This window comes from Rattus rattus, chromosome 2 (genome assembly GCF_011064425.1).
Source record: "Rattus rattus isolate New Zealand chromosome 2, Rrattus_CSIRO_v1, whole genome shotgun sequence".
NCBI classification, from domain to species: domain Eukaryota; kingdom Metazoa; phylum Chordata; class Mammalia; order Rodentia; family Muridae; genus Rattus; species Rattus rattus.
In genome coordinates, this window is record NC_046155.1 from 177,149,774 (window position 1) to 177,173,801 (window position 24,028).

The 24,028-nt window shown below is 47.2% G+C and overlaps 1 protein-coding gene across 1 annotated transcript in view; it reads right to left on the reverse strand.

Moving 5' to 3' along the window:
• Ptprh (protein tyrosine phosphatase receptor type H) overlaps positions 1-24,028 on the reverse strand; it is a 36,750-nt gene that overhangs the window by 1,055 nt on the left and 11,667 nt on the right. The window contains exons 7-20 of the mRNA XM_032894480.1: positions 21,995-22,261; positions 18,472-18,708; positions 17,203-17,207; positions 16,405-16,474; positions 13,917-14,150; positions 11,141-11,407; positions 8,308-8,386; positions 8,148-8,195; positions 4,790-4,880; positions 3,923-4,013; positions 2,582-2,658; positions 2,339-2,473; positions 925-1,047; positions 631-791 (exon numbers count right to left, since the gene is read on the reverse strand). Of these exons, the coding sequence (XP_032750371.1) occupies positions 631-791; positions 925-1,047; positions 2,339-2,473; positions 2,582-2,658; positions 3,923-4,013; positions 4,790-4,880; positions 8,148-8,195; positions 8,308-8,386; positions 11,141-11,407; positions 13,917-14,150; positions 16,405-16,474; positions 17,203-17,207; positions 18,472-18,708; positions 21,995-22,261 (1,885 nt within the window). The remainder of the gene's footprint in view (positions 1-630; positions 792-924; positions 1,048-2,338; positions 2,474-2,581; positions 2,659-3,922; positions 4,014-4,789; positions 4,881-8,147; positions 8,196-8,307; positions 8,387-11,140; positions 11,408-13,916; positions 14,151-16,404; positions 16,475-17,202; positions 17,208-18,471; positions 18,709-21,994; positions 22,262-24,028) is intronic.

Consider the following 24,028-nt stretch of genomic DNA (forward strand, 5'->3'; position numbering starts at 1 on the left):
CACAGCCATTGGTCATCTGTGTGATCCCTGCTTTATCTTGTCAGTGCTTCCAAGCGTGAAAATAAGACGTGTCAGCACACCCACTTTACAGATGGCAAAACGAAAACTGAGGAAGGGGAAGTCTTGTGTCCTAGGCCAAGCAGCTAATAACAAGTCTGGAACTGAAATTCACAGGAAGAATACCTAAACAAATTGGTTGGGGGCTTTGTTGTTTTATTTTGTTTTGCTTGTCCACACAGGGTTTCTCTGTGTAGCCCTAGCTCTCCAGGAACTCACTCTATAGACCAGGCTGGCCTCAAACTCAGGAAATCTGACTACATCTGCCTTCTGAGTCCTGGGACTACAAGTGTAGACCACCCCTGTCATAGATTTGGGTTTTTCAAAACATAGTTTCTCTGTGTAGTTCCAGCTGTCCTGGAACTCAGTCTGAAGACCAGGCTGGCCTAGAACTTACAGACCCACCTGCCTCTGCCTCCCAAGTGCTTGGATTACAGATATGCCACCATGTCCAGCCCCAAATTGCTTTGGAAAGTTATTTGACTTTTAATTATATTTATGTGTGCAAGTCTGTGATAGATTCTGAGTCCCTGGGGGACAGGGACAGGGACAGAGTAACAGGGTGACACTCACCTGCAATGCACAATGGGCGGACCTCCATCCATGGTCTGATCCAGCCATTGCCGAAGCAGCTTTTGGAAAGCCAGCAAGGGGTCTGGGGAGTAAGGAACTCCGTGATCTGGCCAGGCCACGTAGTGGAATTGGCGCACAGAGAGAGTCTGCTGTTCTTTCATCTGAAAGGAAGCGAGGGCTGAGGACGGAGGCTGTAGAGGCTCCGGAAGTTTCTGCGCTTAATAGGGGATTCTCTGGGACACACACTGCAGGGAGCTCTCCTGAGGGGCCCTGGGTATGGTTAGAGGGACTCACATGGAAGAGCTGAAGATGCCTCACTGTCCAGTTCTCTGTCACCTCCTCACTAACCAGCGTCACCTGCAGCTGGCCATGAGTGCAGGGCTGGGCATCCAGGGGCCAGTAATGCTCACACTTCACCTGGGAGGGAGACAGGGACAGTCGGCAAAGAGCAGGGCGCTTTTTGTTTTTGTTTGGGGTGTGTGTGTGTGTGTGTGTGTGTGTGTGTGTGTGTGTGTGTGTGGTGCTGGTACCCTGTTGGGAATGAATATGCCTGTGTGTGCATATGTATATGGCTGCCTGAGGCTGTTTTCCAGAGTCTTCCTCAGCCTCGCTATGCTGTACTCGCTGAGGCAGGGTCTCTCACTGAACACAGAGCTTGCCCACGATGGCTAGTCTGCCAGGCCAGCCTGGTCCAGAGGTTCCATTTCTTTGCCTCCTGAAGGCTGGCATGACAAGTGAGTCACTACATTACCTGGCAATCACGGAGGCTCTCTGGATTCAAACTCTGGTCCTTGTGCTTGCATGCCCTTTATCCACTGAGCTATCTCCCCAACTCTGAGAACAAGATACCTTTTGCATGTTCTACCTCCCCCCCACTTCATGAGATCTCAGAGCACAGGCTGGTGTTGAGCTTGGTTTGAAGTCAAAGATGACCTTGACTTCTGCTCCTCCTGCTTCTGTCTCCAGAGCGCTGGGATCATCGGCTTGCATCACCTCACAGGTTTACACAGTGTTGGGGACTGGGCCCAAGGCCTCATGCATAGTAAGCAAGAGCCACCCCTCCATATGGCTCTTCTAATCAAGGCGAGAATATGCCTGCTGACCTGGCAGCAAGGTAGGAACCAAGGGTGCCATGTATAAAAGATTCCTCAGCCCAAAGGACTCCTAAATCTCAAGGTCTGTGAGCCTTGATATAATTTGAATGTTGCCTCACTCAGATTTTATGTACTGAGAGCCTCATTCCCAAATTCATATATGGATGCTATTTGGAGATGGGGTCCATTGGAAGAAACTAGGATTGGATGGAGTCCTAACGGTAGGCCCCTCAGGGTGGTAGTCATGATGGTATTATGCTAAGGAGGAGAACTGAGCCAGAACACCAACTCTGCCTCGCCATGTGGCACTCTCCATCTTGAAGGAAGAAGACCCTCTCTGGATGCTCCTCCGTTTCCCACACTCTAAAAGCATAAGCCACACGAACCTTTGTTCTATGTAAGCTATCCAGACCATGGCATTTACTCACAGTAGCAGAACATAAGCTTGTGGACAGTATAAGGTGGAGGGGATGGGTGCATGTTGAAGATGGCTAGAATGATATTGGAGAGGCGCAGAGGCATGTCCAAGGGACTGCACCCACTTAGTGTCTAGGTGGGGCTGGGGCACAGGTTGGTACTCAGAGTTTAGCACCAGGGCAGACATCTTTCCTCACCTGACCAGACTCCATGCAGTTGGCCAGCATGACCAGGGTGTGGCTCTGCTGTTCCCACACCATCCGCCAGAAATCACTCACAGTGTGAGGCAGGGGACCCTGGGTTGCAATGAACTCCTTGGGGCTCCAGAGACCCTTGTTGAGGAAAGCAGGCATGTCAAAGGGAGGCCATCAGATGACCACCCCCTTTCAGTTCTTTATCTCCCCAGGCTCATCGAGGGCCACACCTCATTGTTATCTTACAGGCATAAAACTGGCGTTGATGTAGTCAGAGCCTGGTTCCTCATGGAGGGGCTGCAGGGGAACCCGGGACCAGTCATCTAGGGAAACACACCAGTATCAGCAATGAAAAGCAGGCTGTGAGAGGGTCTGGGGTCACAGCTCAGCTGGTAAAGTAACCGTAGTCCAAGATCTAGAACCTATAGCAAAAAGCCAGGCATGGTAGTGTGTGTTAGCACCCAAGAACTAGGGAGGCAGAGACAAGAGGATCCCTTAGGCTTACAGGCCAGCCAGACTCGGTAACTTCCAGATTGTTTGAAACAAGGTCTCCAAAAACAAGGTAGGGATGGGTATGTGGCTTAGTCAGTAGGTAGAGTGCTTGCCTAGCATGCAAAAAGCCCGAGTTGGGTCCTTGGCACTGTATAAAACCAGGTGTGGTGATGCCTATAAAGCAAATAGTTGGAAGTAAAGGCGGGAGAATCGAAAGGGTGGTGGTGGTGCACGCCTTTAATCCCAGCACTCAGGAGGCAGAAGCAGAGACAAGCAGATGTCTGTGAGTTTAAAGCCGGCATGTTCTGCAGAGTGAGTTCCAGGACAGCCAAGAAGGCGCAGCAGGTAAAGGCACTGGCACCAAACCTAGTTGACTGATTTTGATCCTTGGTGTCCACACGGTAGAAGGAGAAAACTGATACATGCAAGCTGTCCTCTGATCTCCACTATACACTACAATGCCAGGGAGATGGCTCAGTGGATACGAGAAGAGCATTCGGTTCTCTTGTAGAGGACATGAGTTTATTTCCCAGTGCTCATGGTTGGGTGGTGTATAACCATCTAAAGATCATCCCAGTTGGGGCTGGAGAGATGGCTTGGTGGTTAAGAACACTGCCCAGAGGTCCTTAGTTCAATTCCCAGCAACCACATGGTAACTCACAATCTCTTCTGGTGTGTCAGAAGACAGCTATAGTGTACATTAAATAAATAATATTTTAAAAAATCAGTCCAGTCAATGCAAACCTTCTGGTATCCATGGGCACCCACATACATATCACACACACACACACACACACACACACACACACACACACACACACACACACACAGAATAAAAAATTAAAAATAATAAGTTAAAATTTTAAAGTAGTTAGTGACTGAAGAAGGCATTTGAGGTTGACTTCTGGCCTCCACAAACAGATTCATGCCAACCTGGATGCACATGCTTGAACACAAAGTGGAGACAGAGACAGAGAGTTGGAGAGATGAAGAGTCAGAGACAAAGAGAGACAGACGGGGGCGGGGATCAAAGGAATGGGGTGTTCTGGCTGACTCCATGGGAGGCAGATGAAGGTGCAGACACCAGAAACTCACAGGGCAGTACATTCCTGTAGCGGTTCTTGGATACGTTCTCTAGAGCCAATGCTGTCATCTGAGACTGGCCTTGGCCCTCCAGAGCCAATTGCTAGAGGCAGAGAGACAGAGAGAAGGTTCAAAGTGTTGGATTTTCTTCGCCTTCCTCCAATGCCCTCACAACTCCACGTACCCCCTTCTGTCTATCCACTGAATCTTGGGACTCTAGCACTCACAAACATTGGAGATGTATGACCCTCCACCTTGGGATACTTGTGAGAATTTGGTAGAATTGGGGCTTCCTCATACAGATGTGCTGGGTGAGGAGTCAGGGGGTCCTCGTGTTATTAAGTCAAGGATCCATCATTGTCAGGGTTACAGAGAGTGAAAGAGGCATTCTTGACAGTTTCTGTACGGTTAAAAGAGATAGGCTGAGCTCAGTTGGTGGAGTGCTTGCCTAGCTTCCACAGCGCCCCAGGTTGGATCCCCATCATAGCCTGAACCAGGTGAGGTGGGGCACACCTGAGCACACCCAGCACATAGGAGGTCAGGGGGAGGAATGTACGTTCAAGTCATCCTTGGCTATGTAGCATGTTCCAGGCTATCCTGGAACACATGAGACCCTGTCTTAAAAAGGAGGTGACGTTTATAGATCGTCTACTGGCAGCTGTTGGTTGCTGGAGAAGAAAGAGCCATTTTCTTTAGTGGTATAGTCATTGTTAGGTTGTTGTCCGTGCTTTAGTCAGTAATCCCTCACCCAGTGTTCTTGACACCAAGGCAGGAGGAGCACCAAGGGCCAGCCAGGACTATGTAATGAAACCTCGCCTCTAAAATGAACAAGAGAGAGCCATTGTGGCAGCCAGCTCTGATACATCTATCCTCACTTACCTGGTACTCCTCAGCAAATCCACAGTTGCTGTCCTTTTCATTCTCCCTGACGTGGTCAGCAAAGTCTTTGGCCAGGATATCCCCTGGGAAGCTGTGATGGGAAGAAGGATAAAGCAAACAAGGACTTGGCTTGGAGAGATGGCTCAGTGGTTAAGGGCACTGGATGCTCTTCCAGAGGTCCTGAGTTCCATTCTCAACAACCACATGGTGGCTCACAACCATTTCTAATGGGATCTGATGCCCTCTTCTAACACAGGCATACATGCAGACAGAGCACTCATATATAAAATACACAAATAAAAATTAAACTAAGAAAGACTTTAAACACCTTGGGGATGGCAAGATGTCTCAGCAGTTAAAGGTCCCAACACAAGGCCTGATTGCTTGAGTTACATGTTTGGTAGCCTCATGCTGGAAGGAGAGAACCAACTCTCCTGGGTTGTCTTCTGACCTACACATACCGTATATACTCCATGAAGCATAAAAGTAAATGAAGCCCGGCGCATTTGGGAGACTGAGGCAGGCAGATCTCTCTGAGTTTGAGGCTAGCCTGGTCTATGTAGTGAGTCACTATGATTTTGGTTTAGTAGTGCTCTGATTAAAATACTCCTAAGGAAAGGATTTCAAAGATCATCATTGACTCATCTGCATACACAGCAGTGTGGCTCACAGCAGCCCAAAGGTACAAGCAGTACAAGCGTCAGTGGCATGGTCATATGCAAGAGAAAGCACAGTGTTTGTGACGCTGAGGCAGGAGGAGCACTATGAGTTTAAGGTCAGTCAGGACAACATAACGAAAGCTTGCCTCTAAAATGATAATACAGGAGCCACGGTGGTGATGCACACTTTTATCCCAGCACTTGGGAGGGAGAGGCAGGCAGCTCTCTGTTAGTTTGAGGCCAGCCTGGTCTACAAAGAGAGTTCCAGAACAACTGAGGCTACACAAAGAAATCCTGTCTTTAAAAACAAACAAACAAAAAGGACAAAGGCCAACAAGATGGATCAGCAGGCAAAGTCACTAAGTCACTCCTCTCCAATGTGACTGCCTGAGTTTAATCCCTAGGACCCACATGGTAGAAAGAACCAGTTCCTTCACACACACACACACACACACACACACACACACACACACACACACACAGAGTGCATATCAACACATGCATTAATGTAATTTAGAATTTGTAATGGAGTAAGTTTTTCTCAGTGAACAAATGGATAAACTAAATGTGGTCTATCCATACAGCAGAGAATTATCATTTGACCTTTAAAAGGAAGAAGATGGGACTGGAGAAATGGCTCAGTGGCTGGCTGCTCTTCAAGAGGACTTAGACACCCACATAATGACTCACAACCATCAACTCCAGTTCCAGGAGTCCAGAACCCTCTTGTCTCTTCTGTAGTACGGCCCATATGAAGTGCACATAAACACATGCAGGTGAGACACATTAACACATAAAAAATGAAAACAAAATAAAATCTCAAACAGAAAACCATCTCCTAATTCCTCCCTTAGAAGCAAATTGGCATCCTTGCTTTCTCTTGCAAAGTCCTACCTAACCCTTCTCTGATGTCACTCTCCAACGCCCGTCCCTGTATTCATTGTAGCAGGAGACTTCTTGCCCATATACCAAGACTGGTCCCAGTCCTAGACAGAGTAACTCCTCAAGCAGACATTTATCTTTTCCTTATATGAGACCTCCACAAAGCGAAATTATCCGTTCCATAGCGTGACAGCTTTCTGAGACTGCCAGAATCCGTCACAGAAGCCCGGATTCCCCAGAGCCTGGTGTGCCTTTCCTTACTGCAGCCTGTAGTCACTTCTGCTGTTTGAACACACGGTGGCGTGCAAGGAAGGTTTGTATCCTCCCTGCTCCAGGCATTGCCAGAAGGTAGGTGCAGATGGGACTTGGAGAATGCAGCCCTCTTTCTGTAGGCAGCCAAGGCTCTGCAGGTCATCCCTAACAGACTCACTCACTCATCACGCTGCGCTTGTCGGGCGGGCGCTCCGAGCTTTCAGTGCCGCCCCTGTTTGGAAGCAGCTATTTCTTTTCCAAGCCCCTGGTGAATTCACAGGACACACCTGAGTTGCTTCCAGTCCGTGCTCACATTCTTTTTAACTGGCTTCCCTTTTCCTCAAGCAGTCGTTTTGTTTTGTTTTTAAATCATGCGTTTTATTTAGTGTGTGTTGGGAGAATGAGGTAGGGGAGCATGCGAGTGCCCTGATGTGTGTGTAGGGAAGTTAGACAGCAACTGGTGGGAATCACACTCTCTTCCCGCAATGTAAATCCTCTGAACTGGACTCAGGTCATAACGCTTCACAGCAAGTCCCTTCCAGACTGAGCCATCTTGTCAGACTGCCTTCGTTGCTTTTGTTTTTATTTATTTAGGTTTGATTTTTGTTTCTGAGATAGAGTTTTGCTGTGGAGTCTGGACTGTCCTGCATCTCACTATGGGCTGGCCTCAGAACTCACAGAGATCAGCCGGCTTCTGCCTGTGAAGTGCTAGGATTAAAGGCATGGGCCACCAAGCCTGGCCCCCTCCTATAGTTTTAATGCTGCCTAGTGTGTTCCTCAACCTCCCTCTCCTCTCTTCTTGCTTTATTTGTCTCCACACATAGATCAAAGTCTAGATTATCTTCCCCTTTAACAATTCCTGGTACTAGAACACAAGTCGAGTTTGATGCCCAAGACTCACATGTAGAAAGAGAGAACCAATTCTCACAACTGATCCTCTGACCTCACACGCACTGTGTTGTGTGAATAAGTAAAATACATACATACATACATACATACATACATACATACATACATACATACTACATACATACATATAAGACAATTGGGATGAGGACTGCAGAGATGGCTCAGTGCTTAAGAGAATTGGTTAGTCTTCCAGAGGACTCAGGTTCAATCCCCAGCATCCACCCCACATGACAGCTCACGACCATCTGTAACTCTAGTTCTGTTGGGATCTAATGCCCTCCTCTGGCCTGCTCAGGCACCAGGCCTGTGTGCAGTAAACAGAATGTTTACATACATGCATGAAAACATTCATACACATAAAATTAGTAATTTTTTAAAAATGAGGCTGAATACAATCAAACCATATTAGGGACTAAGCATATACAAAAATTTCCTCAAAAGAATGATAAATGAACCCCATTTAAAAAAAACCTCCCATGAATGAGGGATGTTTGCCCGAACCGGGACCCCCCTCCCTGATTGCAGGGGGGGTCCCAGGTCCCTTCTGAGGCTGGTGTGAGGAGACTAATTGGCTCTACCCTCCGACCTGTCCAATGAGGACAAACTCTACCCGACCTGATGGTGATTCCCTTGGATGCTCCCCAAGCCTCACTCACCGGAACACCAGATCCTTGGGCACTTCCTTTGGCTGCTTCTTCTTTCTCCTGGAAGAAGGGCACGGAAAAGCTTGGGGCCCGAGCTCAGGACCAGGGATCCTCATCTTCCCTTTGGGGTTGCCACCAGCCAAGCACCCGCCAGTCCTGTTCCAAGACTCACCTCCTCTTCAGGAAGAAAATGAGCAGGCCCACCAGGATGAAAAGCAGGAGGATGCCTACAATGGCTCCAGCAATGACGGCTGCCGTGAGGATCAAAGGAAGAAATGCTGGTGACTATGTGTGCATGACACGTGTGTGTCTGTCTGTCTGTCTGTCTGTCTGTCTGTCTGTCTGTCTGTGTCTCCACACATGTCTTCATGTGATATGGCACATGTGTGTAGAAGTCAAAGAACAGCTTTTTCTGTGGTCAGTTTTCTCTCTTCGCCATGTGGACCCCACGGATCAAACTCAGGTCTTCAGTCTTGTGAGATACGAGTCTTAACCTGACGAGCCAGCTTGCCCGCCCAGAGCCCGGGTCTTGTCTACAGATCTGCTGTCTCTGTCTTCATCCAGCTCTGTGTTAAGAGGCCCACAGGAAGGATGGACAAAAGGGAAAAGACAACCCTTCTCTGAAAACCCCTGACTTTTAGCTGCACACCCAAATGCATCATTTTTTAAATGTATTCCCCCCTCCCCTGCACGTACGGACGCCAGGGTGCACATGCGGAGGTTAGAGCACAGCTTGAAAGAGTTGCCTCTCTCCTTCCACCATGTGGGTTCCTGGGGTTGACTTCAGGCCAGCAAGCTCCTTCACCCTGTGATCCATCTTGCCAGCTCAAATACATTAAGATGCATCACTTCTTCCTCTACATTTGTGTGTGCAGGTGTGTACATGTGAGTATAGGTATCTTTAGAGCCCAGAAGAGAGCATTGGATACCCTGAAAAAGGGAGCCTGATATGAGTGCGGGGAACTAAACTCAGTTCCTCTGCAGAAGCAGTATGTACTCTTAGCTGGGTGTGGTGGCTCATGCCTTAAATCCCAGCACTCAGGAGGTAGAGGCAGGCAGATCTCTGTGAGGTTAAGGCCATCCTTGTCTACACAGTGAGTTCCAAGCCAACCAAGGCTACATAGTGAGACTCTGTCTCAAAAAACAAGCAGCAAAGGAGTAAGTGCTCTTAACTGCTGAGTCGTCTCCCCAGCCCCTAAACACATCATGTCTGAGCTGACCCAGGAGCTGAAGCATAACACTCCCTCCCTTGGCCTGACCAGAGGCATTTGGAGGCATCTTCAGTTCTCACAGTTGTCTGGTGGGGTGCACCTGACATCTGAGCCACCGAGACCAGACAGGCTGCACGGTGCGCACACTAAGAGGGCCGCCCACCCAAGTGAAGAATGTGGCCCAGCGTGTCCATACTGATGAGGGCCAGAGGCCCTGCCCACGCGAAGAAGCCATTCTTAGTTTCATTTCCTGTCCCCGACAAAAGCAGCTGCCCAGCGGTCCTGGTTGTACAGAGCTGGTGGTCAACAGATTCCAGTAGGAATATATGAGTCCTTTATGACAATTGTGTACCTCACCAACTTGGTCCCTCGGCATTTGACAAGAAACACTGTCCTCTCCTGAGTGCTAGTCTGTGAAAGGAGAAACACTCCCAAGGAAGAGAAATGGGCAAAGCAAAGCTCAACATTGCATCCACTTCTGCTGTCTGTCCAGAATGGTTACCTAGTATGACCAGAGGCCCTGATTCCTAGGAAGAGACAAAGGGAGCAGAATGATACACACATCCAAAAAAGTCATGGCAGGGCCATGGCTGGCTCAGTGGGTTACACTGCTTGCCGCCAAGCCTGATGACAAATTGAAAGAAGGAACAAGGTGTCATGACATCCATAGATGCACAGTGGCTTGTGTGTGCACCTCCTGCCCCCAATCCCCAAATAAATAAATGGAATAAACTTTTTAAAAGAAAGGTTAGACATAAAAATATACTGAGATAAAAATCTGAGGATGCAACTGTGGAGCGATGTGGCTCAGGGGTTAAAGGCATTGGTTGCTCTCTCCCAGAGGACTTGGGTTCAACACCCAGAACCACAGGGCAACTCACAACCGCAGGAAACTCCCGATCCAAGGAATCTGATGCCCCCTTCTGGCTGCTGCAGGTATGGCATGCATGTGACATACAGACATTCATAAAGGCAAACACCCATTCAGATTAAAAAAAAAAAAAACTAATTTTTTTGATTAAAGAAAATTGTTCTCAGATCAATCTTATTGAAAGCTACAATGGTGTTGGAAATACACCGACTGCCAGCAAGGTGCGTGATGACTTCAAGTGAGTGAATTGTGTGCCTGATGCATTGTATCTCAAGAATGCTGTTGTTTAAAGGAAATCGGTGAGATGGTTCAGTCGGCAAAGTGTTTGCATTGCAAGTATGATGGCTGGGTTCCATCTCAGAAACAAACAGGGTTGGTGGCACATGCCTATTATATCGGTCTGAGGAGGGAGAGGCATGCATATTCCCGGAGCTGCTCTGGGATCCAGATCCCTGGAGCACAGCTCTATTTGCCAGTTTCAGGTCAATGAAGAAAAAAAAATGTATGTGGATCCGAGAGGTGGGTCAAGGCGTGAAGGTGCTCACCAGCAGGCCCAAGGAACTGAGTCAGATCCCTGTGACCCACGGGGCAGAAGAACACAAGGGAGTCCTGTGGTTTGTTCTCTGACCCTTACAGGTGCACTGTAGCACGCGCACAAATAGATAAGTATGTAAATATAATACGTAAATTTTTAGTGTAGCTGCTATGTGAACCACACCTAAGATTATCCTCTGGGGTCACATGCATACACACGTGTGCACATGTAACTGCACACACATGTACACACTCAGAAAGACAGAGATAGGGAAATCAGGAAACAAAAGGCAGGCAGACCAAAGCAAAACAAAATAAACAACAACTAACAAACAAAAACCCCATGGCATGTCTTCAGGGCAAGATTTGTCTCTGGACTCTCCACTCACCTGTACTCTCTGTGCGGCAGGTTGCAGAGGCAGACTGGACCTTCAGGCTATTAGAGACAGTCGTGACGGTGGCTGTATAGGACTGAGCTGGCTCAAGATCTAACACGGTCATGCCTTTCCCACACAAAGATCCATTTTGGGAGCTCCACTTCCTGCCCACTTCCACCTCAAAGGTCTCATAACTCCCAGATGGGCAGGACCAGGTCAGGATGACCCCATAACCCCCAGAAGTGCTGATGCAGGATGTGATGTTGACAGCAGCTGGTACTAAGTAAAGAAAACGAGAGGAATCAATAGGACCTACCCACAAAAGGTGGTTGGTTTTGCATGCCCAACTCTCTGAGAACTAGTACATCCCTTAGTCCTCAAACTCAAACACCTCATCTTTTCTTGTCTCCAAAGTCCTTTCAGACTACAGCCCCCACAATGCCTTGGAATCTGTATTACTGAATATATAAGGTCACAACCCCATGGCATTATGGAATTTGTAGTCCACTCACATTTTTTTTTCTTTAGAAATATTTTAGTTATGTATCTGCATTATTGTCTATATAGGGATATGTATTTGTGGGTAGGAGTGCTCACTGGAGCCAGAAAAGGGCCTTGGGTGGGGGATCTTGAGTTAAAGGTGTCTGTGAAGCCTTGGACTTAAGTGGGGAGACCTGAGATCTGTAAGAGCAGTGAGTGGGTGCTCTTAACTGTTAAGCTGTCTCTCCAATTCTGCTGCCCCCTTCTTGCCCATGAGGTTGAACCTAAACCCACTATATCTACAAAGAGAATGGAGCATATCACCTGTGGGGACCTAGAGGCTTTGTATAGGACTAGGCACATTGTTCCTTTCTGCCCACAAGCTGAAGTTGCACAAAGTGCCAGGTCCTAGAGTCTCGACCTCATTCAAAGACTCCTTGGTATGATCTTTGGATTTGGTTTCATGTCCTGCAGGATCTTGCTTTCCCTGGGTCTCTTCTTTACTGGCCCACTAAACCCAGTAAGCATAGAAGTGAGAATAGGGGTCCTTAGGAAGACTCCATATGAGGGTCACTGAGCTCTTGGTATAGTTTTTATTCTATAGATCTGTCACCTCATTGAAGCTGAAATTGAACAGAGCCCTAAGGGTTGTGTCCACAGCCAACCATGGTGGTTAACACCTGTAATCTTGCCTGCACCGCACAAGTGCTGGGACCACCCAGCTTCTAGCTTGTTTATTAATTTTTAAATTAAGATTTTTAGAGAATATTAAGTAATGAGGGAGAGGCTGAGACAGGTGATTAGCCATGAGTTTGAGGATAACCTGGGCCACATTGTGAGAATCTGTCTTAAAGTAAGTGTGTGTGTGTGTGTGTGTGTGTGTGTGTGAGAGAGAGAGAGAGAGAGAGAGAGAGAGAGAGAGAGAGAGAGAGAGAGAGACTGCCTCCTCAAGCTTGAGGCTTTGAAATCTCCATCTCAACAAACCAAGTCTGGCCCCTTGGCATGATGAGCTTTGTGGTCCAGTTACCTTTCCTGCCACATGAAACAGCTGACAGTGAACATGTTAGTGTCTGAGGAGTGGTATTGAGCCTTCCTGACTCCAAAGAGCCCATTTCCCAAGAGTTTAAAAAACAAACAAACAAAAACAACCCTACAACCAACAGAACCTATACTTTGGAAATTTCTGCTTGCTGAGGAATGATAATTTTTAGGAATAAGGCTTATAAATCCAAACTATAGGGACACCAGTGTAGTGGCTTGAATGAAAATGGTCCCCATAGGTTCACGTATTTGAAATCTTAGTCATCAGTTGGTAGGTAGTTTGGGAAAGATAAAGAGGTTTGGCCTAGATGGAGGAGATGTGTCACTAAGGGTGGGCTTTGAGATTTGAAGAGCCCTAGCCAGGCTCAGAGTTTCTCTCTCTCCATCGATACTTAGTAGTCTCACTAAAAATCTTAATTTAAAAATTAATAAACAAGCTAGAGGCAGGAGGCAAGATGATCAATTCAAGGCCCAGCTGGGCTACATAAGACCCCATGTCAGCAAATAAACAAGCATAAGGCTGGCAGTTTGAGTTTGATCTCTGTGATGCACAGGGGGGAAGGAGAGAAACGACGCCTGCAAGTTGTTCTCTGACCTTTGCACATCCAACCTACTCACACCCAAAAACAAATAAATGGAAATAAGTGGAAGAGAAAGAGAGAGAAGGAAGGAAGAGAGTGAGAGAAAATAAATGTATATATATAAAATAGATCAATGCCACCATTGTCTTCCTGCTTTAGAGTGGTTCAGAGAAAGGGAAAGGTTAAATATGCTTCTTCCTTTATATTTTCCCCAACGTTCCTGGCAGCTCCCAGCCATCCTTTACTAAATACCATCAACAACGAGGGATCAGAGACCAGAGTTGGAGAGACCAGACTGGAGAGATGGGTCGGGAGTTAAGAGCATTTACTGTTTTTCAGAGGATTCCAGATTTCAGTCCCAGCACTTCAGGGTGGTCATGACTACCTGTGAAATTCTGAGAAATCCTCATCTTCCTCCCAGTACAGTGTGTGCATCTGTGCACTTGCACACATACAGGCAAAGCTCTCAAACACATAAAATGAAAGTAGATACAACCCTGTTAAAAATTCTAGTTTGGTGTTCTGATTCACAACTATAATCTAAGCATCTAAGAAGTGCTGGCAGGAGAGGAGTGAGTTCCAGGCCACTGCCGGCTACATGCTCAGAAAATATTAACAAATGGGAAGGGGGAGGAAGACTGGGAAGAAAGAGGGCAGGAGGTGTGGAAGGAAGTGTCTGCTCTCACCTGTGGTGTTACTGAGACTCTGATTAATACTATAGACTCCATCCTTTTCCACCCACACAAAACATCCATATGAAGTCCCAGGGTCAAGTCCATCCACAGTGACTCTGGTGTCTTTTGTATACTGGGTCTCGTTTTTGCCATCATATCTGATGCACTGTGCCCAGTAGGTGAGGTCCTGCGTGGAGGAGTTCTCAGGAGGCTCCCAGCTCAGGCTGATGGAGATGTTGGTCTGACCTTCAACCCTCAGGTTCTCCTGGGTTTGGAGCTGAAATGGGGAAAGAAAAGGAAATCAGGTGTTGGTCCTGGAACCTCAATTTTCTGTTTTTTCTGAAGCTATGGACCCAGTGGCAGAGCTGGAGTGACTCAGACCTAGAAAGCAGCATGGAAGGCCAGGTTGCCTTGAGCTCTCGGCATGTGGCTGGCTGTCATGAGCATGCTGCTGAGAGTTAGTGCTCAGAGCTCAGAAAAGTTTACCAGTGCATTCCTAAGTCAGAGCACAAGGCATGGTGCTGAGATCTGACATCCAGTACTCAGGAAGCTGAGGCAGGAGGATTGTTACACATTTGAGGCAACAAATGGATACCATGGAATCTCTTGTCAAGAAAAGAAAGAAAGAAAACAGAGGATATTGAAACAAATGAAGGTATGCCCCCAAGTCCTACTTTACTGCTTTGGAAATCATGGGTTCTATGTAGTAAGGAGAGGTTCTAGGCCTTCAGGAATCTCTGATGCAAGTAGTGGGAGACACAACTGAATCTGGGCAGGTCCAGAACCAAATGCAATGGAACCTTCCAGGAATCTATGACGGTAACCTTAGCCAAGACTCCCAACAGTGGGAGACATGGTGTATGAACCATCTAACTCCTGTAACCGGGACTTAATGTGGATCAGACATCAAGCAAGACAAAAGTTCTTATATGGACAATTGGTCCTCACCACCACATGTGCTGGGATCAGTTGGCCCAGAAATCTTGGGAGTGACTAGGGAATGGCTGATCCAGCTTGAGACCTATGCAATCCCTCACACTGCCTAGAGACCCAGAGGCTGTAAAGCCTGCAGACCTAGGGGAGAAAATGATTCCTAATGATATTCTGTAAATCCATAAATTGGCAGCTAACCCAGATGTCTTACGAGGGGCTTGACCCAGCTACTGATAGAAACAGATGTAGACAACTGCAGCTAAACATTAGGTGGAGGTCTCTGAATCTTCTGGAAGATGGAAAAAAGAATGGGAGGAGAAGGAGGTACAAGGAAACACCCCACAGAGTCACCTTAGCAGGGATCGAAGGACTCAAGAGACTGAAGAGACAACCAGAGAACCCACAAAGGCCTGACCTGGCCCTCTGCTATGTTACAGTCGTTACCTGGATCTTTCTCTGGGTGTCCTAACTGTTGGAGTAGGGGCTCTTTCTCACCCTCTTGCCTGCAATAGGAACCCTTGACTCCTACTGGGCTGCCTCTTCCAGCCTCAATATGAGGTGAGTGCCTAGTCTTACTGCAGCTTGATATGCCACCTGTGGTTGATATCCTGCCCTTTTCAGAAGAGAAACGGAGGAGAAATGGATGGTAGAAGGGGCAAGAATGTGAGTGACTGGAAGGAAAGGGCTGGGGGAAACTGCAATCTGATAGACATAGAGTGGAAGAGAAAGAGAGAGAAGGAAGGAGAGTGAGAGAAAATAAATGTATGTATATAAAATAGATCAATGCCACCATTGTCTTCCTGCTTTAGAGTGGTTCAGAGAAAGGGAAAGGTTAAATATGCTTCTTCCTTTATATTTTTCCCAACGTTCCTGGCAGCTCCCAGCCATCCTTTACTAAATACCATCAACAACGAGGGATCAGAGACCAGAGTTGGAGAGACCAGACTGGAGAGATGGGTCAGGAGTTAAGAGCATTTACTGTTTTTCAGAGGATTCCAGATTTCAGTCCCAGCACTTCAGGGTGGTCATGACTACCTGTGAAATTCTGAGAAATCCTCATCTTCCTCCCAGTACAGTGTGTGCATCTGTGCACTTGCACACATACAGGCAAAGCTCTCAAACACATAAAATGAAAGTAGATACAACCCTGTTAGAAATTCTAGTTTGGTGTTCTGATTCACAACTATAATCTAAGCATCTAAGAAGTGCTGGCAGGAGAGGAGTTAGGTCCAGGGCACTGTGGGCTACATGCTCAGAAAATATTAGCAAATGGGAAGGGGGAGGAAGACTGGGAAGAAAGAGGGCAGGAGGTGTGGAAGGAAATGTCTGCTCTCACCTGTGGTGGTACTCAGATTCTGATGCATAGTACAGACTCCATCCTTCCCCACACACACAGAGCATTCATATGAAGTCCCAGGGTCAAGTCCATCCACCGTGACTCTGGTGTCGTTTGTAGGCCGGGTCTCATTTTTGCCATCATATCTGGTGCACTGTGCCGAGTAGGTGAGGTCCTGCGTGGAGTTCTCAGGAGGGTCCCAGCTCAGGCTGATGGAGATGTTGGTCTGACCTTCGACCCTCAGGTTTCTCACTGGGTTTGAAGCTGAAATGGGGACAGAAAGGGAAATCAGGTGTTGGTCCTGGCCCTCAATTTTCTGTTTTCTTCAGAAGCCATGGACCCAGTGGCAGAGCTGGGGTGACTCAGACCTAGAAAGTACAGCATGGAAGGCCAGGTTGCCTTGAGCTCTCGGCATGTGGCTGGCTGTCATGAGCATGCTGCTGAGAGTTAGTGCTCAGAGCTCAGAAAAGTTTACCAGTGCATTCCTAAGTCAGAGCTACCAAGGCATGGTGCTGAGATCTGGACATCCAGTACTCAGGAAGTTGAGGCAGGAGGATTGTTACACATTTGAGGCAACAAATGGATACCATGGAATCTCTTGTCAAGAAAAGAAAGAAAGAAACACAATGATATTGAAACAAATGAAGGTATGCCCCCAAGTCCTACTTTAGTGCTTTGGAAATCATGGATTCTATGTAGTACTGAGAGGTTCTAGGCCTTCAGGAATCTCTAATGCAAGTACTGGGAGACACAACTGAATCTGGGCAGGCCCAGAACCAACTGCAATGGAACCTTCCAGGAATCTATGACAGTCACCTTAGCCAAGACTCCCACCAATGGGAGACATGGTGTATGAGCCATCTAACTCCTGTAACCAGGACTTAATGTGGATCAGACATCAAGCAAGACAAAAGTTCTTATATGGACAATTGGTCCTCACCACCACATGTGCTGGGATCAGTTGGCCCAGAAATCTTGGGAGTGACTAGGGAATGGCTGATCCAGCTTGAGACCTATGCAATCCCTCACACTGCCTAGAGACCCAGAGGCTGTAAAGCCTGCAGACCTAGGGGAGAAAATGATTCCTAATGATATTCTGTAAATCCATAAATTGGCAGCTAACCCAGATGTCTTACGAGGGGCTTGACCCAGCTACTGATAGAAACAGATGTAGACAACTGCAGCTAAACATTAGGTGGAGGTCTCTGAATCTTCTGGAAGATGGAAAAAAGAATGGGAGGAGAAGGAGGTACAAGGAAACACCCCACAGAGTCACCTTAGCAGGGATCGAAGGACTCAAGAGACTGAAGAGACAACCAGAGAACCCACAAAGGCCTGACCTGGCCCTCTGCTATGTTACAGTCGTTACCTGGATCTTTCTCTGGGTGTCCTAACTGTTGGAGTAGGGGCTCTTTCTCACCCTCTTGCCTGCAATAGGAACCCTTGACTCCTACTGGGCTGCCTCTTCCAGCCTCAATATGAGGTGAGTGCCTAGTCTTACTGCAGCTTGATATGCCACCTGTGGTTGATATCCTGCCCTTTTCAGAAGAGAAACGGAGGAGAAATGGATGGTAGAAGGGGCAAGAATGTGAGTGACTGGAAGGAAAGGGCTGGGGGAAACTGCAATCTGATAGACATAGAGTGGAAGAGAAAGAGAGAGAAGGAAGGAGAGTGAGAGAAAATAAATGTATGTATATAAAATAGATCAATGCCACCATTGTCTTCCTGCTTTAGAGTGGTTCAGAGAAAGGGAAAGGTTAAATATGCTTCTTCCTTTATATTTTTCCCAACGTTCCTGGCAGCTCCCAGCCATCCTTTACTAAATACCATCAACAACGAGGGATCAGAGACCAGAGTTGGAGAGACCAGACTGGAGAGATGGGTCGGGAGTTAAGAGCATTTACTGTTTTTCAGAGGATTCCAGATTTCAGTCCCAGCACTTCAGGGTGGTCATGACTACCTACAGAAATTCTGATTTGAGAAATCCTCCTCATCTTCCTCCCAGTACAGTGTGTGCATCTGTGCACTTGCACACATACAGGCAAAGCTCTCAAACACATAAAATGAAAGTAGATACAACCCTGTTAAAAATTCTAGTTTGGTGTTCTGATTCACAACTATAATCTAAGCATCTAAGAAGTGCTGGCAGGAGAGGAGTGAGTTCCAGGCCACTGCCGGCTACATGCTCAGAAAATATTAACAAATGGGAAGGGGGAGGAAGACTGGGAAGAAAGAGGGCAGGAGGTGTGGAAGGAAGTGTCTGCTCTCACCTGTTGGGTATTTTTGACTCTGAAATACTATAGACTCCATCCTTTTCCACCCACACAAAACATCCATATGAAGTCCCAGGGTCAAGTCCATCCACAGTGACTCTGGTGTCTTTTGTATACTGGGTCTCGTTTTTGCCATCATATCTGATGCACTGTGCCCAGTAGGTGAGGTCCTGCGTGGAGGAGTTCTCAGGAGGCTCCCAGCTCAGGCTGATGGAGATGTTGGTCTGACCTTCAACCCTCAGGTTCCTCACTGGGTTTGGAGCTGAAATGGGGAAAGAAAAGGAAATCAGGTGTTGGTCCTGAACCTCAATTTTCTGTGTCTTCAGAAGCCATGGACCCAGTGGCAGAGCTGGGGTGACTCAGACCTAGAAAGTACAGCATGGAAGCCCATTTTGCCTTGTGCTCTTAGCATGTGGGTGGCTGTCATAAAAATATTTCTGGGAGTTAGTGCTCAGAGCTCTGAAAATTTTATCAGTACTTTCATAAAGTCAAAAAACACAGCAAGACATGGTGCTGAGGTCTGTGCATCCAGTACTCAGGAAGCTGAGGCAGGAGGATGCTACACATTTGAGACAAACATGGAACACATAGGAATCTCCTGTCAAGGACACAAGAAAGAAAAAGCAAAGAATTAAAACAAATGAACGTATGCCCCCAAGTCCTACTTTAGTGCTTTGTAAAATACGAGTTCTGTACAGAAATCAGAGGTTCTAGACCTTCAGGTATCTCTGATGCAAGTACTGGGAGACACAACTGAATCGGGAGGGTCCATCTCCAGAACCCAATGCAATGGAAACTTCCAGGTATCAATGAGGGTCACCTTAGCTAAGACTCCCAGCAATGGGAGATATGGTGTATGAACCATCTAACTCCTGTAACCAGGCAAGACTTAAAGTGGATGGATCAGACATCAAGCAAGACAAAAGTTCTTATATGGACAGTTGGTCCTGACCACCAGATATGCTGGGATCAAGATGGCCCAAGAATTATGGGAATGATTAAGGAATGGCTGGTCCAGCTTGAGACCCATGCCATGAAAGGAGGCCCATCCCTGACACTGCCTAGAGACCCAGATCTTGGAGGGCCCAGAGACCTAGGAGAGAAAATGATCCCTAATGATATCTACTATTTTCATATATTGGCATCTAACCCAGTTGATTTAAGAGATGCTTCAGCCTCAAGTAATGGAAACAGACGTAGAGACCTGTAGCTAAACATTAGGTGGAGGTCGGGGAATCCTGTGGAGATGGAAGGAACGATGGTAGGATCAAGAGGGACCAGGGACACCACAAGGAAATACCCCAGGGAATCAACAAACCAGGAATCAAAGGAGCTCACAGAGACTGAAGAGACAACCATTGAACCGACAATGGACTGACCTAGGTCCTCTGTAGATATGTTACATTCGTGTAGCTTGATCTCTTTTTGCATATCCTACCTGTTAGAGTAGGGGCTATCTCTGACCTTTTGCCTTCTTTATGGACCCTTTACTCCTACTGGGTTTTTTTTTTTTTTTTTTTTTTTTTTTTTTTGGTTCTTTTTTTTGGAGCTGGGGACCAACCCAGGGCCTTATGCCATCAAGTGGTTTCTACCACTGAGCTTAAATCCCCAGCCCCTCACTGGGTTGCCTTTTGCAGCCTCAGTATGATGGATGGTGAGTGCCTAGTCTTACTGCAGCTTGATATGCCATCTGTGGTTGATATCCATGAGGGGACCATTGTGTTCTGAAGAGAAACAGAGGTGCAATGGATGGAGAGGCGGGAAGAATGTGAGGGCCTGGGAGGAAAGAGCTGGGGAAAACTGCAGTCTGGATGAACCGAGAAAGGAACAGTGAGGCAGAGAGAGAGAAAGATGGAAGGAAAGGAGAAAAGAGAGAAAATCAATGTAAGTTTAAAAAAGTCTCTCATGAACATCAATGTTTCCTCTTTTCCTCTGTTTTAGATTGGTCAGAGGAAAGCAAGGCTTAAATATGTGTCCCCATTCACGTTGTCCCACCTTCCTGGTAGTTCCCAACCAACCTCCCCTACCTACCATTAAGGGCAAAGGCATCAGACAGCAGCCAAGAGGCAGGAGAGTGGGGTAGCAGGTAAGAGCACCTAGATGTCAGTCCCCAGCACTCCAAGGTGTCAACACTATCTGTTAAATTCTGAGAAATCTACTTCTTGCTCCTTGGACACTACATGCACCTGGACACTTGCACACATGCATGCAAAGTTCTAAAACACGTAAAATAAAGTAGATAAATCCCTATTAAAAATTCCATTCTGTGGTACAACCACTCTGGAAATCAGTCTGGGGGTTCCTCAGAAAATTGGACATTGAACTACCTGAGGACCCAGCTATACCTCTCTTGGGCATATACCCAAAAGATGCCCCAACATATAACAAAGACACGTGCTCCACTATGTTTATAGCAACCTCATTTATAACAGTCAGAAGCTGGAAAGAACCCAGATTCCCTTCAACACTGGGATGGATACAGAAAATGTGGTACATCTACACAATGGAATATTACTCAGCTATCAAAAGCAATGACTTACTGAAAGTCATAGGCAAAGGATGGAACTGGAAAATATCATCCTGAGTGAGGTAACCCAATCACAGAAAAACACACATGGAATGCACTCATTGATAAGTGGCTATTAGCCCAAGTGCTTGAATTACCCTAGATGCACAGAACACATGAAACTCAAGAAGGATGACCAAAATGCGAATGCTTCACTCCTTCTTTAAAAGGGCAACAAGAATACCCTTGGTAGGGAATAGGTAGGCAAAGTTTAGAACAGAGGCAAAAGGAACACCCATTCAGAGCCTGCCCCACATGTGGCCCATACATATACAGCCACCCAATTAGATAAGATGGATGAAGCAGAGAAGTGCAGGCCGACAGGAACTGGATGTAGATCTCTCCTGAGAGACACAGCCAGAATACAGCAAATACATAGGCAAATGCCAGCAACAAACCAGTGAACTGAGAACAGGACACCCGTTGAAGGAATTGTAGAAAGGACTGAAAGAGCTTGAAGGGGCTCGAGACCCCATATGAAGAACAATGCCAACCAACCAGACCTTCCAGGGACTAAGCCACTACCAAAGACTATACATGGACTGACCCTGGCTCCAACCTCATAGGTAGCAATGAATATCCTAGTAAGAGCACCAGGGAAGGGAAGCCCTTGGGTCCTAGCAAGACTGAACTTCCAGGGAACATGATGGCTGGCCGGGGGTGGATATGGGGAGAGGATGGGGAGGGTAAGCCCATATAGAATGGGAGGGGGAGGGACTAGGGGGATGTTGGCCCACACACCAGGAAGGGGAATAACAATCAAAATGTAAATAAGAAATACTCAAGTTAATAAAGATAAAAAAAATTCCAGTCCGGTGTGATGATGCACACCCATAATCCAGGCCTCTGGAAGGACCAGCACAAGAGCTGTGAGGTCCAGGCCACTGTGGGCTACATACAGAAAATATTAACAAATGGAGACAGGGAGGGGGATGGAACAGGGAGGATGCAGAATCTCAAAGGAAATAGTGTCTGCTCTCACCTGTTGTGGTATTTGTTGTCTCCCAAATGCTATAGACTCGATCCTTCTCCACTCGCACAGAACATTTATATGAAGTCCCAGGATCAAGTCCATCCACAGTGACTCTGGTGTCTTTTGTATCCCGGGTCTCATTTTTGCCATCATAACCGATGCACTGTGCCCAGTAGGTGAGGTCCTGCGTGGAGGAGTTCTCAGGAGGGTCCCAGCTCAGGCTGATGGAGGTGGTGTTCTGACCTTCGACCCTCAGGTTCCTCACTGGGTTTGGAGCTGAAATGGGGAAAGAAACGGAAGTCAGGTGTTGGTCCTGGCCCTCAATTTTCTGTGTCTTTAGAAGCCATGGACCCAGTGGCAGAGCTGGGATGACTCAGACATAGAAAGTACAGCATAGAAGCCCAGTTTGCCTTGAGCTCTCGGCATGGGGCTGGCTGTCATGAGCATGCTGCTGAAGTTAGTGCTCAGAGCTCAGAAAAGTTTACCAGTGCATTCCTAAGTCAGAGCTACCAAGGCATGGTGCTGAGGTCTGTGCACCCAGCACTCAGGAAGCTGAGGCAGGAGGATTGTTACACATTTGAGGCAACACATGGATACAATGGAATCTGTTGTGAAGAAGAGAAAGAAAGGAAACAGAGGATATTGAAACAAATAAAGGTATGCCCCCAAGTCCTACTTACTGCTTTGGAAATCATGGGTTCTATGTAGTACTGAGAGGTTCTAGGCCTTCAGGAGTCTCTGATGCAAGTACTGGGAGACACAACTGAATCTGGGCAGGTCCAGAACCCAATGCAATGGAAACTTCCAGGAATCTATGAAGGTCACCTTAGCCAAGACTCCCACCAATGGGAGACATGGTGTATGAACCATCTAACTCCTGTAACCAGGACTTAATGTGGATCAGACATCAAGCAAGACAAAAGTTCTTATATGGACAATTGGTCCTCACCACCACATGTGCTGGGATCAGGTGGCTCAGAAATCATGGGAGTGCCTAAGGAATGGCTGGTCCAGCTTGAGACCTATGCAATCCCTGACACTGCCTAGAGACCCAGAGGCTGGAGAGCCTGCAGACCTAGGGGAGAAAATGATTCCTAATCATATTTTGTAAATCCATAAACTGGCAGCTAACCCAGATGTCTTAAGAGGGGCTTGACCCAGCAACTAATGGAAACAGATGTAGAGACCTGCAGTTAAACATTAGGTGGAGGTCTCTGAATCCTCTGGAAGATGGCAGGAAGAATGGTACGATCTAGAGGGACTAGGAAACACCCCACAGAGTCACCTTAGCAGGGATCGAAGGGAATCAAGAGACTGAAGAGACAACCAGGGAACCCACAAACGCCTGACCTGGGCCTCTGCTATGTTACACTTGTTACCTGGATCTTTCTCTGGGTGTCCTAACTGTTGGAGTAGTGGCTCTTTCTCACCCTCATGCCTGCTTTAGGAACCCTTGACTCCTACTGGGCTGCCTCTTCCAGCCTCAATGTGAGGTGAGTGCCTAGTCTTACTGCAGCTTGATATGCCATCTGTGGTTCATATCCATGAGGGGACCATTCTGTTCTGAAGAGAAACAGAGGTGTAATGGATGGAGAGGCAGGAAGAATGTGAGGGCCTGGAAGGAAAGGCCTGGGGAAAACTGCAATCTGGAAGAACAGAGAAAGGAAAAGTGAGGCAGAGAGAGAGGAAAGGAGAGGGGAAAAGAGAGAAAATCAATGTAAGTTTAAAAAAGTCTCTCATGAACATCACTGTTTCCTCTCTCTTCCTCTATTTTAGATTGGACAGAGGAAAGCAAGGCTTAAATATGTGTCCTCATTCACGTTGTCCCACCTTCCTGGTAGCTCCCATCGACCCTCCCCTACCTACCATTAAGGGCAAAGGCATCAGACACCAGCCAAGAGGCAGGAGAGATGGGGTGGCAGGTAAGAGCACCTAGATGTCAGTCCCCAGCACTCCAAGGTGTCAACACTATCTGATAAATTCTGATTTAAAATCTAGTCCTGGCTCCTTGGACACTACATGCACCTGTGCACTTGCACGCAT